Source organism: Pelobates fuscus, chromosome 13, assembly GCF_036172605.1.
Source record: "Pelobates fuscus isolate aPelFus1 chromosome 13, aPelFus1.pri, whole genome shotgun sequence".
NCBI classification, from domain to species: domain Eukaryota; kingdom Metazoa; phylum Chordata; class Amphibia; order Anura; family Pelobatidae; genus Pelobates; species Pelobates fuscus.
This window is the reverse complement of record NC_086329.1, coordinates 67,816,377-67,829,234: the sequence shown is the minus strand read 5'-3', so window position 1 is coordinate 67,829,234 and position 12,858 is coordinate 67,816,377. Positions and strand designations below refer to the sequence as shown.

The window sequence follows — 12,858 nt, the reverse complement described above, 5'->3', positions numbered from 1 at the left end:
TTGTGAGCACTGTTAAAAACAGTCTCCAGAGAGCCTCTTCTACACCAGACCTGTGAAGCCAGACTGAGCCCATCATCAGCCTCTTGTCCTCATCTGGTGGTAAGTAGGCAATCCAATATATTATTAGTGGCACTAATCTCTAATTTACCTCACATTAAATGCATACTATAGTCACCAGAAGCACTACAGCATAATGTAGTGGTTCTGGTGTCTATAGCCTGTGCCTGTAGGCTTTTTAATGTAAACACACTGTCTTTTCAGATACAAGACACTTTGTGAAGACTGGCGTTGGCCCATATGGCAGAGCGTATGGGCGTGGCATTGTGATGTCACATGGTGGGCAGGACATATGGGGGGGCAGCAAAAAATTTTTTGCCTAGGGCGGCAAAAATCCTTGCACCGGCCCTGTATACGACCTCGTTGGTGCATTCGAATGAGACTTAGTCATTTTTCAGTGTGAAATTGACCGATCGCACAGCCCAAATCTATGGAACTGTTTTGGGCAGGTAAATGTGCTTGCTGTCGGTCATAAAGGACTTCCACCTAACTTTTTAAGTACTGGACGGATTTGGCTGAATTTTGGTTATGTTTATATTTCAAGTATGCTGGTTCTGAAAATGTATGTTTGGATGGATGTATATTTTTAAAGTTACAGTGTATATATAAAAAGTATATATTTTTCTGTGATAATTACATTAACCCATTGTGTGCAGTAATTATATCACAGGCAGAGGGGAGGATTTTGTTGGAGTGAATGGGTGTGGGTTTACTGTATGTTAGGTGCTTTGTTGGTTATTTTACAAAACCCTGTGGGCGGTACTGTATCTGTAAAACCTGCATAAAAGAAGGCCCTTTGGTGCCAAGTAAAGGAGTTCTACCTCACCCTCAATTTGGAGTGCCGTCTCTTATTGGGGAAATCTGCTACAAGGGATTGCTATGCTATTCATACTCCCTTGCTAAATCACTACTAAGCTCCTGTAAGAGCTTGTTCCTGCCTTTCTCTCTGGAGGAGTCTACGGATGTTATGGTGTATGCTGCAGTGCTTGGAGTCCTCAGGAAGCGCTAGGAGCATCCTTCAACTGAGGTACCCAGTCGGGGTGCCCGTCGATCCGATACATACAATAAAACAATTAAGACAATTAATATCAATAACCACTCACCAGGTCTTTTAACAATGCTTTACGTGCATAAATGAGACAGCTGTGACTATCAAAGTTAGGGTGACATCTCAAGAAAAAAAGTGCATGTATTGTATACTTTATGTATATTCTACATGGAACAGTTACATAGTTTCTTAGTTTAAATTCCACTATTACTGTTGAGTAGAAAAAGAATGCATATGAAATAAGAGGTAGCATGGACACAATAGATTTGACTCCTTACCACATAACTTACTGATAAAAATTAATACGAAACATCTTCTGCCAGTAAGATTCACTTTTACTTTTTTTTTTATTTTTTTATTATTACTATTATATAAGTAAGTGTTTTGTTTTTTTCTACATTCCTGAGTGGTCCAGGAAGGCTTCTGCTCATGTTATCTTTTGTCTTCTAAAGCCTTGTGGAGCTATATTTACCCAAGCTTGACTTCAGCTCAGAAATCCTTCTTAAAGAGATCCTTCAAATCATGGGAATGAAAGATGTTTTCACTCCGAAAGCCAATTTGTCTGGAATTTCTGGTACTGATAATCTTTACGTCTCCAAAGTAAGTAGTTTATCTTTTTTGTCACAGATCATAAATAGTATACTTCCTGTATGAAATATGAATGTTAAAATATTATAGTTTAATATGAAAAATATTGTATGCAAAAATATTAAACTCGTAAGTATGTGGGACTACGTTAGCTCTTAGTATTTAAAAAGGTATTTCAGCTGATCACATAGAATACCAACATAGAATGAAGGCACACACAATGATTTTATTACAGGGTTTTCTTAAAGACCAATATAGACAAATACAAACAAAGTTACAATGGAGTAGACACTTAGCGTATACTTATCGAGGTCAAATACAATTGAAGATTATTCTAGCTTTAGTGTACTAATAATCTTAATTTTAATAATGACAGGAGGCGAGTATTTTGCATATCTCTCTTTACTAACTCCATACAGCAGTAAAGAAACACATAGAAAAAAGAACCAATCACAGGAGAGCAGGATGTACACAAGGCAATGTGACCTTATCATTTCCTCTTTCATAAAGCGACAACAAGCAGAAGTAAATATATAGCAAACAATAAAACGAATAACAACTCCAAGTTCCCATGTGCGAAGGAGCAAACTTTCAAAGAATTCTATTCGAACAACGAAAAAGAGTTCAGGGTTGAGACAAATCCGAAGGATAAAATCTCCAATAGTTTCACGTGAACTGCCAATTATCTTCAAAGACGAATCATACTGAAAAGAGAATGTGTGACAGGTTTAGACATAGTCACGAACATGTGACTCCAATTAAAGTACCACCTAACATCCCATTGGAGAATATAGTAACTATAATCTGATAACTGAGTAATTGTAATGAGAACTCTAATGAGGATTCCATAATAATGGAAGTACGGACATATCATATAAGCACCAATGTGAGAGGCAAACCTACCTTAGCACCTGATATCTGCAAAGCAAACGAATAGAAAGGGTGGGCAGCGAAGCGGGGGGGGGGGGGGGGGGAAATACTCGCCTCCTGTCATTATTAAAATTAAGATTATTAGTACACTAAAGCTAGCATAATCTTCAATTTTACCACATGACAGGAGGCTTCGTATTTTGCAATTTTTTTTATTTATTTTTTAATTTTTATTAAAGCATTTTTTTCAATATACAACAAATGTATTGGAGCTAAAAATCGAAATCGTATATTATATAGCAGACAAATAAATAATTACATAGCTTGTTACACATTTTGTTGCATTATACAGCATCATAAATATTTGTATCATGATCGGTTATAGACCAGCGTATAATATAACATACAAACACAACATACAAAAGAGAAAAAAAAACAAAAAACAAAACCCAACACCAAATTTAGAGCACAAGATCAATTGTTTTCCTTTATCGCTGAACTATATTTCTTCACTTCTGTTTTCTCTTTCTTTAATTTTTCCCTTTTTGTGTATCAACAAATATATCCAATATTGATTCAAATAAGAGAATCTATCTAAGGAGAGAATTGTCCAAATAATCCCTTATATTTTTTTAACCAGTCCCAATACCATTGTTTTTTCTCGAGATAAAAATCACATTATTGATCAGCTCATATTCCATCGATATTTGAAACATGACCTGATCAATCAGTAGTCGTTTATTAAATGGCTTTGATGATTTCCAATGTCTCGCAATAATAATTTTAACAGCGACTAAACAATGAGTGGCAAAACAGATATCATTTTGTGATTCGAGTGACAAATTAAGATGTAAAAGAGCAGAGGCAGCATTCTCCATAATTCTGTTTGTAGTCATAGATGTAAAAATATTAAAGGCCCAAGACCATAGATGTTTAACAGCCGGGCATGTCCACCAAATATGTATATAAGTACCTGGATAACTGCCACATCTCCAACAAGTTGGATCAGAAGAATCATACATTCTGGCTAGTCTAGCAGGAGTATAGTGCCATCTATAAAGAACTTTAAAGTGGCATTCAGACAAGTTCAAACAATGAATATGTTTATTTACCAGACTTAAAGAGGAGTTCCAGTCATCCAAAGTCATCCAAAAGTTCCAGTTCTTGTTCCCACGTCTTGATCAGTTTGTTGGGAGACTCCTTAAGAGCTTCCAACATTGATGCAGCAACAGACGTGATCTGTTTAATAGGTTGCTTAGCCAATATGAATTCAAATTTTTTGGCGAATATAGATGATGATTTAATAACATTTTTGTGGATAAAATGTTTTATATGAAGATAGGTAAAAATGTATTTTCGTGGGATATGAAGAATATCAATGATGCTCTGGAAAGACAGAATATTGTCTCCCTGCATAATATCTGCAATCTTTAGTTTGTCGGCATTAACCCAATACTTTAGCGAGAAGTCTTTTATCAGTATTTCCAATATATCAAGTGTACATGACTTAGGTATAACATTATTTAAGCGTAATTTTTTCTTGATTTCTAACCACTCTTCCAGAGTTTGAGATAATATCATCGAACTAGTTAAGGACGAGTTCATTAAAGTGTTCTTTGTGACTGTCCACATAGAGTGTTGTAATTTGTCTGTATGAGCCACTTCAGACTCTATAATATACCATGGTTCGCAGACCTGTTTGGGATCCTGGAGAAGATATATATGCCTAATGATATTTGCATGGTAGCTATAAACAATACTAGGAAAATTTAGACCACCATTAGACAATTTTTTAGTTAGAATCTTTTGAGTAATTCTAGGTTTTTTATTATTCCAAATAAAGTTATTAATGCTTGATTGGATCATTGCTAACCAAGGTCTAGGGACTTTAAGTGGAATCATGGAGAACAAATATAGCCATTTGGGCAAAATATATGAATTGATAATATTAATTTTGCCTTGCCAAGAAGTTTCTAGATTTCTCCATTTTCTGAGTTTAAGATTCATGTTTCTCATAAGAATCCAAATGTTCCTCTTCATTATTCCAGCCACTTTAGCGGTTATAAATAGTCCTAGATAATTTATTTCTGAGTCTGTCCATATAAATTTGTAAATGTGGGATAGGCTATTTACCTGATCATTATTCATGTTCAAGAACATTACTGTAGATTTATTTATATTTAACTTGAAATTCGAAATACTGGAATATCTGTCAATTTCAAACATTAAAGATTTTAAAGAAAACTCTGGAGATGAAAGAGTAAGTAACGCATCATCCGCGTAGAGTGATATTTTGACATCCAGCAAATTCATTTGAACACCTTTAATCAGTGGATTGCTCCTTATATTAATAGCCAAAGGCTCGATAGACAAAATATACAACAAGGGAGAAAGAGGGCACCCTTGGCGCATACCATTTTTAAGTGGAAACCACCCTGCTGTAATGTTAGGACTCACAGTTGAGGGAGAGGAATACAAAGCCATTATAGCATTGTGTATCCAACCTGTAAGCCCAAAAGCAGTAAGGACTTCACTCAGATAACTCCACCCGACCCTGTCAAATGCTTTTTCGGCATCTAATGACAGGGCCAGAAGGGGAAACCAATCTCTATTGGCCAGATCTACTATATCAATTATTCTCCTAGTATTATTGGACGCTAGCCTACCCGGGACAAACCCAATCTGATCAGGATGAATAAGAGTCGTGATAATAGTCTTAATTCTGTCAGCAATAATGGCCGCATATATCTTTATCTTCATATCCACGTTAATTAACGCTATAGGTCTGTAGTTGCTGGGATCAGAACTGATTTTATTGTGTTTCAGTATTGGAACAATATTTGCCTGTAGTAATTCGGTTGGAAAAGAATCATTTAGGGCTATTTGATTAAACATTTCTGTTAGAGGATTTATTAATAGAGACTGCATATGTTTGTAATATAAATTCGAAAAGCCGTCAGGGCCCGGAGTTTTATTAATAGGCAGTCTATTTATTTGAAATTGAACTTCGTCCACCGAAATGCTTTTATTTAGAGTTAATAGACCTTGAGATGTGACTTTTGGAATCAGAGTATCAGCTAAATAGTTTTGAATATCATTTAAATTGGGAGACAATTTAAGATTGTATAAATCTTCATAGAATTGATTAAATATCTCCCCAATTGAAGAAGGTGTCGAATAGACCTTTTGACAATCAATCAATTGTTCCACTCTATTTTTTGCATGTTGTTTTTGCAATCTTTTAGACAGATTTTTATTTGCTCTATTTCCAGTGTAGTAGTTATTTAATTTTAATTTATGAATGTTTAATTTAGTTTTTTGTTCAACTTTTAAATTAATTTGTTTTTGTAAAGCATTTAAATTAGTTTTTGTTTCTGCAGAAGGATTCTGTTTATTTAATTTAGATAGATTATAGAACTCAATATACAGATCTGTTAAAGTCTTACCATTTTTAGTCCTCATTATATGGGCTAATTTAATTAAATAGCCTTGCATGACTGATTTATGTGTACACCAGTTGTTTGCTGGAGATGTGTCAGAGGAACTATTTTCTAACCAAAAATATTTTAGTAATTGCATTTTTAACGCTGAGAAAAGAGTATAGAACTAAATAAGAGTCCTATGGTGTGCCGAGAGACCCAGTATTCGGCGTTGTGGGGAGGTCTTCCCCGTTGAGCGCCCACGTATACACCATCTAACGGGAAATTATACAAGACCAAGTCTGACCGTTTGTCAGCAGGATGTTCAGTCCCATAGAGTGAAAGGAGAACGACCTCCACAACTCATAAGCTGGAGATGTATGACATTGGGTAGTTGGTATCCTAGAGGATCCTAGTCCTTTGGGCATCCTCAGGTAGTGATACGGGCTGCAGTTCCGTCTCCATCCTCACATAAGGGATCAAGGTGCAGGACCGAACCAGACAGGCTGTGAATGTCCAGATGTAGGGGTAGGGTCGTCGCATCCCTGGGTTCCCAGATTCCCAAGAGGTCCCCGGCAGCCTGAGATCGTCCGCTGACCTGCCAAGAAACCCCCAAAGTGGGTCCAGGTCCCCAGGTAGCCGACCCTGCTGGGATAGAAGATGTGAGTACCCTACGGCTCCGTGAGGAATTGTTTGCCATTAATGTAGCAGAAGAAGATCCTCGCTTGCTCGAGAATTACTGTAGACCTTTTAAGCATGAGAAGCATAAGTCCTCCAGGGAGGTCAGGTCGGACTGAGCGCGATCACCATCGTGCCTCGACTTATACTATGACGAGTGGTAATATCCAAATCAGTCGGCCCCTATGAGATGTGTCTCCCCCGGGAGACGGGTTGATCTTCTGTGAAGAAGACGGGGATCGAAGGAGCCTACATGTTGTCTGATAAACATGAGTTGGTCCATCCCTGTGGATGTAAAACCTGACCGCTTAATCTGTGGTTACCTGCAGTAGGGTGCAGCCGATCTAGTAATTCTTTATCAATTCATGTATTGTGAAGTATAGGACCAAGAGGTCTAGGTATACAACGTACAGGGTCACGGTGGTGCCGCGGAGAGTCGTACGAATATTCCCAAGTTGTGGAATAGTCTACAAATCCTCTGAGCGAATAGTCTTCTACAAGAGGTTCCAGCTGGTTCTCGGATGAACGTGGGTGTTGACGAGTTTTCAGTTCCCTGGAGTGATCTGAATGAGGTTCTCCCGGAAGAGAGTGTCTCGTCTTCCCCGCCTGTATTCATTACTTCTTTCGGTAGTTTATCAGGGCCCACCAGGCTCCGAGCTACTGGATCGGGAAGGAGAGGATGTCCCCTGAAAACTGGGTAAGGTGGTCGAGCGGGAAGCAAGAAGACCGTCCTGGCGTGTCTGTTGGTCCTGAAGGCAAGTTGGTTGACTACGTGAAAGTGGTCTTCCCCAGGATTGAGTGCCTTTCACCTAGATGTGGTGAAATCCCCTGTGGATGTAGTAGGAGGTATATTGATGGTATCTGTGTGTACCGTGTTCTTTGCCGCTTATCTGGAGCACCGTTGGTTGACTCTCGCTCTATATGGGTAATAGAGCTAGCGGTAGCGGATCTCGGGTCAGATGTCCCAAAGTGGTCGACGACCGGCTCTGTTGCCAACCGGTTCCAAAGAATCCCTTGTAAAGGTAATCGCATAACACCTCCTAGGGGTTTGGGCCCTTATGAAAGCCGTGGGACCCTTGCATGTCTAATAAGTTCCCTTCGGAACTTTGTGCCTTGTGCCTGGGGTTCCGACTATCTTGGCGCCCAGTACCGCCAACCATCCGTCAGTGCGGAGGAGTGCTGCTATGGGCATCCTATGGGAGAGGCCAACACTGGGGTTTCCTGCGAAGAGCAGAAACAGTTTTTTCAGTCGATATACCCAAGTTGTATGTCCGTTCCTGGACGATGTTTGGCGGCGTCCAGCATCGCCCATGGTAAGGTCGTGAATCCTGAAAGACCTCCTCCGTTGGTCACTATAGTCGTCTGAGCCGTTCTGACCGGCATGGAAGGGCATGGGTTTGTCCGACCGTCAGCGGATATGGACATTCTAAGCAAGAGGCTGCAAAGCCACGAGTGCATAACGTTGTCAAGTAGGTTTATCGTAGTAAGGGATACCCTTGTGTAAGGCACAAACCAGTATTCAGGCACAGGATGCAGGGCAAACAGATCAGTCTGCTATGACAGTAGGCAGTGTTCACGGAACAAATAAAACAGACTGGGGCTCACCCAGTACATAGAGGTTGCCATAGCATTGCCTCCGCTCAGCAGCACCGTGCAGCGCACGTATAGCGGGGGCTCACCCCGGGTGCACAGGGTATGAACCCTTACGTGCTGGCCATCGCCCTGATAGAGAGTGTCAGTCACCACTTCCATTATTAAATTCACCTCAAGGGGAATATATATCGTTAAGTAGGCGGCTCGGAACTCCTGTTCAGCGGTTGTAACCGCATGCCTCTGTTCGGCATTTTAGTGCAGTGCATGCCTACTCGGGCCTGTGGGCCTTTAACTGCAGGCCGCAGAATAGGTACAGGGCATAAACCCGTACCGTACCATGATTCATTATCAATGGAGGTATTCCTTCAGCTGTAGGTAGAGGCTGTTGCCGTAAGACATCCTTCGGTCGGGCACCGGGTCTGAACCTGTAAGTGCTGGTCCCAGATCCGAAGTTCGGATTTTCAATCCTCGAAATCGCTCTTGAGAGGGGTAGGAGTAGAAGCAGCAGTGCTGTAGGGGGCTCACCCCGGTTGCACAGGGTATGAACCCATCAGTGCTGGCCATCAGCCTGATAGAGAGTGTCCTACAGCTCTATCAATAATTAATGCACCGCCATGGGGGATATTCTGCACTGAAGCTTGCGACTCTGTCCCCTTTTTTGCCGAATAGATTTGCTTATACCTAGTCAGAGATCACCTCAGGTGCGCAGGGTATGTACCCGTCCAGTGTGGGACGCGGCCAAATAAAACAGACTGGATGAGAGCACAATCCGTTTCATTGTGTGCAATGCACCATGCAGACCCCAGCAGGGTGTAGTAGTGTGCAATTTATTGTGTGCAATTTATTTTCTCAAAGTATCAAAACAACCCCAGCAGGGTGTGTGATATGGGGTACCCCAACAGGGTATCTGTTGTAGTGTAAATAATTTCAGTGGACCCCAGCAGGGTCTGTATAAATGACAGTAAGGTGCAATAACCCCGGCAGGGTATTCTGTATCTGTCACTTAGTGTTGTCAAATTGTCCCAGCAGGGCAAACCACAATATTGGGATTTGTATAACTGGGCCTCACCCAGGATCTCAGAGGTGGCCACAGGGTGACCTCCAAAAAGCAGCTCGGTAATAGGGGCAGCACCCCAGGCAGGCACAGGGTAATAAGCCCTTTAGTGCCTCATATGGCAGTAATGAGACAAAAGTGACTGACCTCTGAGGGATAATAGGATATAACACAAGCTCTAAGCTCCGTCGTGTTCTGACAGGTAGTCTTAAGTGATAGGGGTCATCCCTTTGAGCATCCATTACCAGGCATAGAGTCTTGCTGTAGATTCCTTAACACTGATCCAGGTGATATCCCTTCAAATATCCCATCACTGATATGTATTTATACAGTACTATCTTGATACTCCGTGTCCAAGTGTGCTATCCCTTTAAGGAATTCAAGGGTGATATCCCTTTAAGGATTTGGTATCCCTTTTAAGTAGTTCCAGAGTGGTATCCTTTTAAGGAGTTCCCTCTAAGGGTCCAAGAATGGTATCTTTAAGGAATTTGAGGGTACTATCCCTTTAAGGGATTTTTTTGGGGTGATATCCCTTAAAGGTTCCAGTACCCCAAACCACTATACATGGGTATGACTCAAATCTGTAAATAATAGGCCAGTTAGAATACTTACCTTTGCCTGCATTCGAACTTGGGACCCTGGGGTGCAATGTCTGTGTTAGAGAATCGTGAGCCACGAGAGCAGCAAGGCTAACTGACAGCCCAGGTATATGTTACGCTCGAGCGCCGAAATCGTGGTGGGCGATAGTAGAAAAACGGCCGCTCATAATCTCGCGAGACGCAAGATTAAAGATGGCCGCCAAGGGTAAAGGAGGGGGAACATGGTCCCTGGTAGACGCAGGATCAAAGATGGCCACCGCGTCATGCTCGGTCGCCCCACAGACTGCCCTGCACCAAGGTAGTGGATGTTGGAAAGTATCCAGCACATTACCGGGTGCACTGTATGGGGCAGCCTGAGAGAGCGAGGGCAGTGAGTCCGGCCGTCCCCCTGAGGGTTGTAGGAGGAAGGGGTCGAACGGATAGGCCGGAAGAAGGGGTTAATGCCCAGGAGCCAGTGGGAGCCGACGGGAACCGCGGGAGGGAAAGGGTTAAGCCCCAGCCAGACCCAGAATCCCCATGAGACCCTGGGGGGAAGGAGGAAAGCGGAAAAAGAGGGTCCCCAGATGCTCCAAGTATAGAAGGCCAGGAAAATCGCCAGAAAAGTCATGATACATATGGTATAAAGTACATCTACCATAACTACACATAAAACCTGTCAAGTCAATAATAAAATTTAAAACTAACACCTATTAAATCCATGTTATAAAATACATATGACATCTATTAAATACATATAAAGTACATATAATACTTCTCAAAACAAAGGATGAAATGCCTATAAAACTGATAAATTACAAGTGATATTAATCACAACTAAAGGTTATGAAATAAGTATAACATTAACATCTACACAGCTGCACATAGTACAGAAGCACAGCAAGAACATACAGCAAAGTATATAAAAATATATAATACAGAAACAACCTCAAAGAGGCAATAGAAACATAAAGTAATGGAGGAGAGTAATACTCTGACCTGTCTGCTTGATGGAGCAGTAAAGAAAGAGCTCTCCTGTGATTGGTTCTTTTTTCTATGTGTGTGCTGTATGGAGTTAGTAAAGAGAGATATGCAAAATACGAAGCCTCCTGTCATGTGGTAAAATCTGGATTAGGGGGGAATTGTCCCGATAACTCATAGATTCTCATATGCCATACATTGTTTAATTACTCAATTAAGTCATACTAAAGTGCTCTAGGGGTCCAGAGTGTCTCTTTAACAATGCTTAATAGATGCTTGTAAGCATGAAAATGAAACATACATAATATATTTCAAAACATATGGTACATAAAAACTGATTATTTTTCTTGTCATTGTTTTAAGGCTTTCCATCGGGCTGCATTAAAAGTTAATGAATTTGGAACAGAAGCAAGCGGGGCCACAGCTATTGAAGTAAACGCTAGGTCTACGGCGGCATCATTTAAAGTCAACAGAGCATTTCTCTTGTTCATCCATGATGACAAAACTAACAGCATTCTGTTCATGGGGAGAGTTATGGATCCAAGAAGAAATTAATTAAATAAAGTGACATGTAACTTTAAAAATTTATCAGGGTCTTTACTAAACTGCACTAATCATTGTATAATTCTGTAACAAGTTATGTGTAAAAAGAAATGCTGGTAAATTGGCTGCATTAAAATATGTGGTTTAATAGCACTTTTGAGTTTGAGTGATTACTTGGGAAACTATTAAAATATTTAAACAAGTTTACAGATTGAAAATATTCCTATCAAGGATTTTGGATTCCCATTAATCTGGAACAGAGGAACATGGAGATGCACACTCTTTTATCTGTCAATACTACAGAAATCATGTTCCTCTGCGAAGGAACAGACAACGTGGGGAACAATCTGAAGAAAATACAGAACAAAATTTAGAAACTGAAGCTTTAGATTAGATGGTGCCAAAAAAAAAAACAAATTATGACCCATGGTACTGAAATAATATCACTATAAGGGCTTGAGGCAGAACAGCATACAAGTAAAGGATACTTATACACTGTATAGATTAAACAGGTTCTAGCTTTATTTAGAATAGATGGCAAAGAGAGGGGAAGTGACAGAACATATTCAAAACAGTATATTTAAACAAAGACAAACATCACACAACATGTTTAATAACATATTAAAAGTTATAACTGAGTTAACTGCATCCTTGACTTTCCAGCCCTGGCCCTAAGTAAAATGACCAACCCAAATCTTTGGTGACTTACAAGTTACTCACACTCCCCACTTTACACTGAAGGAGTGTACACCAAAGAATATTTTGCTCCCATGGTTTGCAATCCTGTATTTAATATATCTCCGCTACTGAGGTTTCTCTAAGCTTTTGCCTTGTTCTTATATTTGCTATTTTTGTTTCAATGTATCATGGCCTATATCTGAAAAAATGTGCATACTTTTTTACTTTTTACTCTTATTGAATTTATAATATTTCTTAATTTGCTTTTTTATTGTCAATATATATATATATATATATATATATATATAAAATAAAAAACGTGTATGAAGTTTCTTAATATAATAAAAAATTGAAAATAACCTAGAACTTGGGATAGTTAAACTTTTTTAATGAGATGCTTCTCTTTGGTTTAAATTTGTATTATAAACTTAAAGGGACACTATAGTCACCTGAACAACTTCAGCTTAATGAGGTTGTTCAGGTGAAATCTATAGCTCCCTGCAGCCTTTCCCATGTAAACACTGTATTTTCTGAGAAAATACAGTGTTTACATTCAAAGCTAGGGACACCTCCAGTTGCAGTCACTCAGACTGCCACCAGAGGGACTTCTGAGTTGATGGAGGCATAAAACGCCCCCATCCACTCAGATCTGCTGTCAACAGAACACAGGGCAGCTCTATGCAGCACTGTGCATGAGCACATGTATGTACGTAGTGGGGAATTTCGATGCAGCCTAATACAAAACTAACCCCATTCAAACCCCCTCCCCCCCAA

At 40.0% G+C, this 12,858-nt stretch overlaps 1 protein-coding gene across 1 annotated transcript in view; it reads left to right on the top strand.

Annotated features, from left to right (window-relative positions):
* The window catches only part of LOC134582596 (serine protease inhibitor A6-like), a 97,311-nt gene extending 85,837 nt beyond the window's left edge, over positions 1 to 11,474 (top strand). Inside the window, exons 4-5 of the mRNA XM_063439265.1 lie at positions 1,558 to 1,705; positions 11,227 to 11,474. Of these exons, the coding sequence (XP_063295335.1) occupies positions 1,558 to 1,705; positions 11,227 to 11,418 (340 nt within the window). The 3' untranslated portion in view covers positions 11,419 to 11,474. The remainder of the gene's footprint in view (positions 1 to 1,557; positions 1,706 to 11,226) is intronic.
* Positions 11,475 to 12,858: the final 1,384 nt, after the last annotated feature.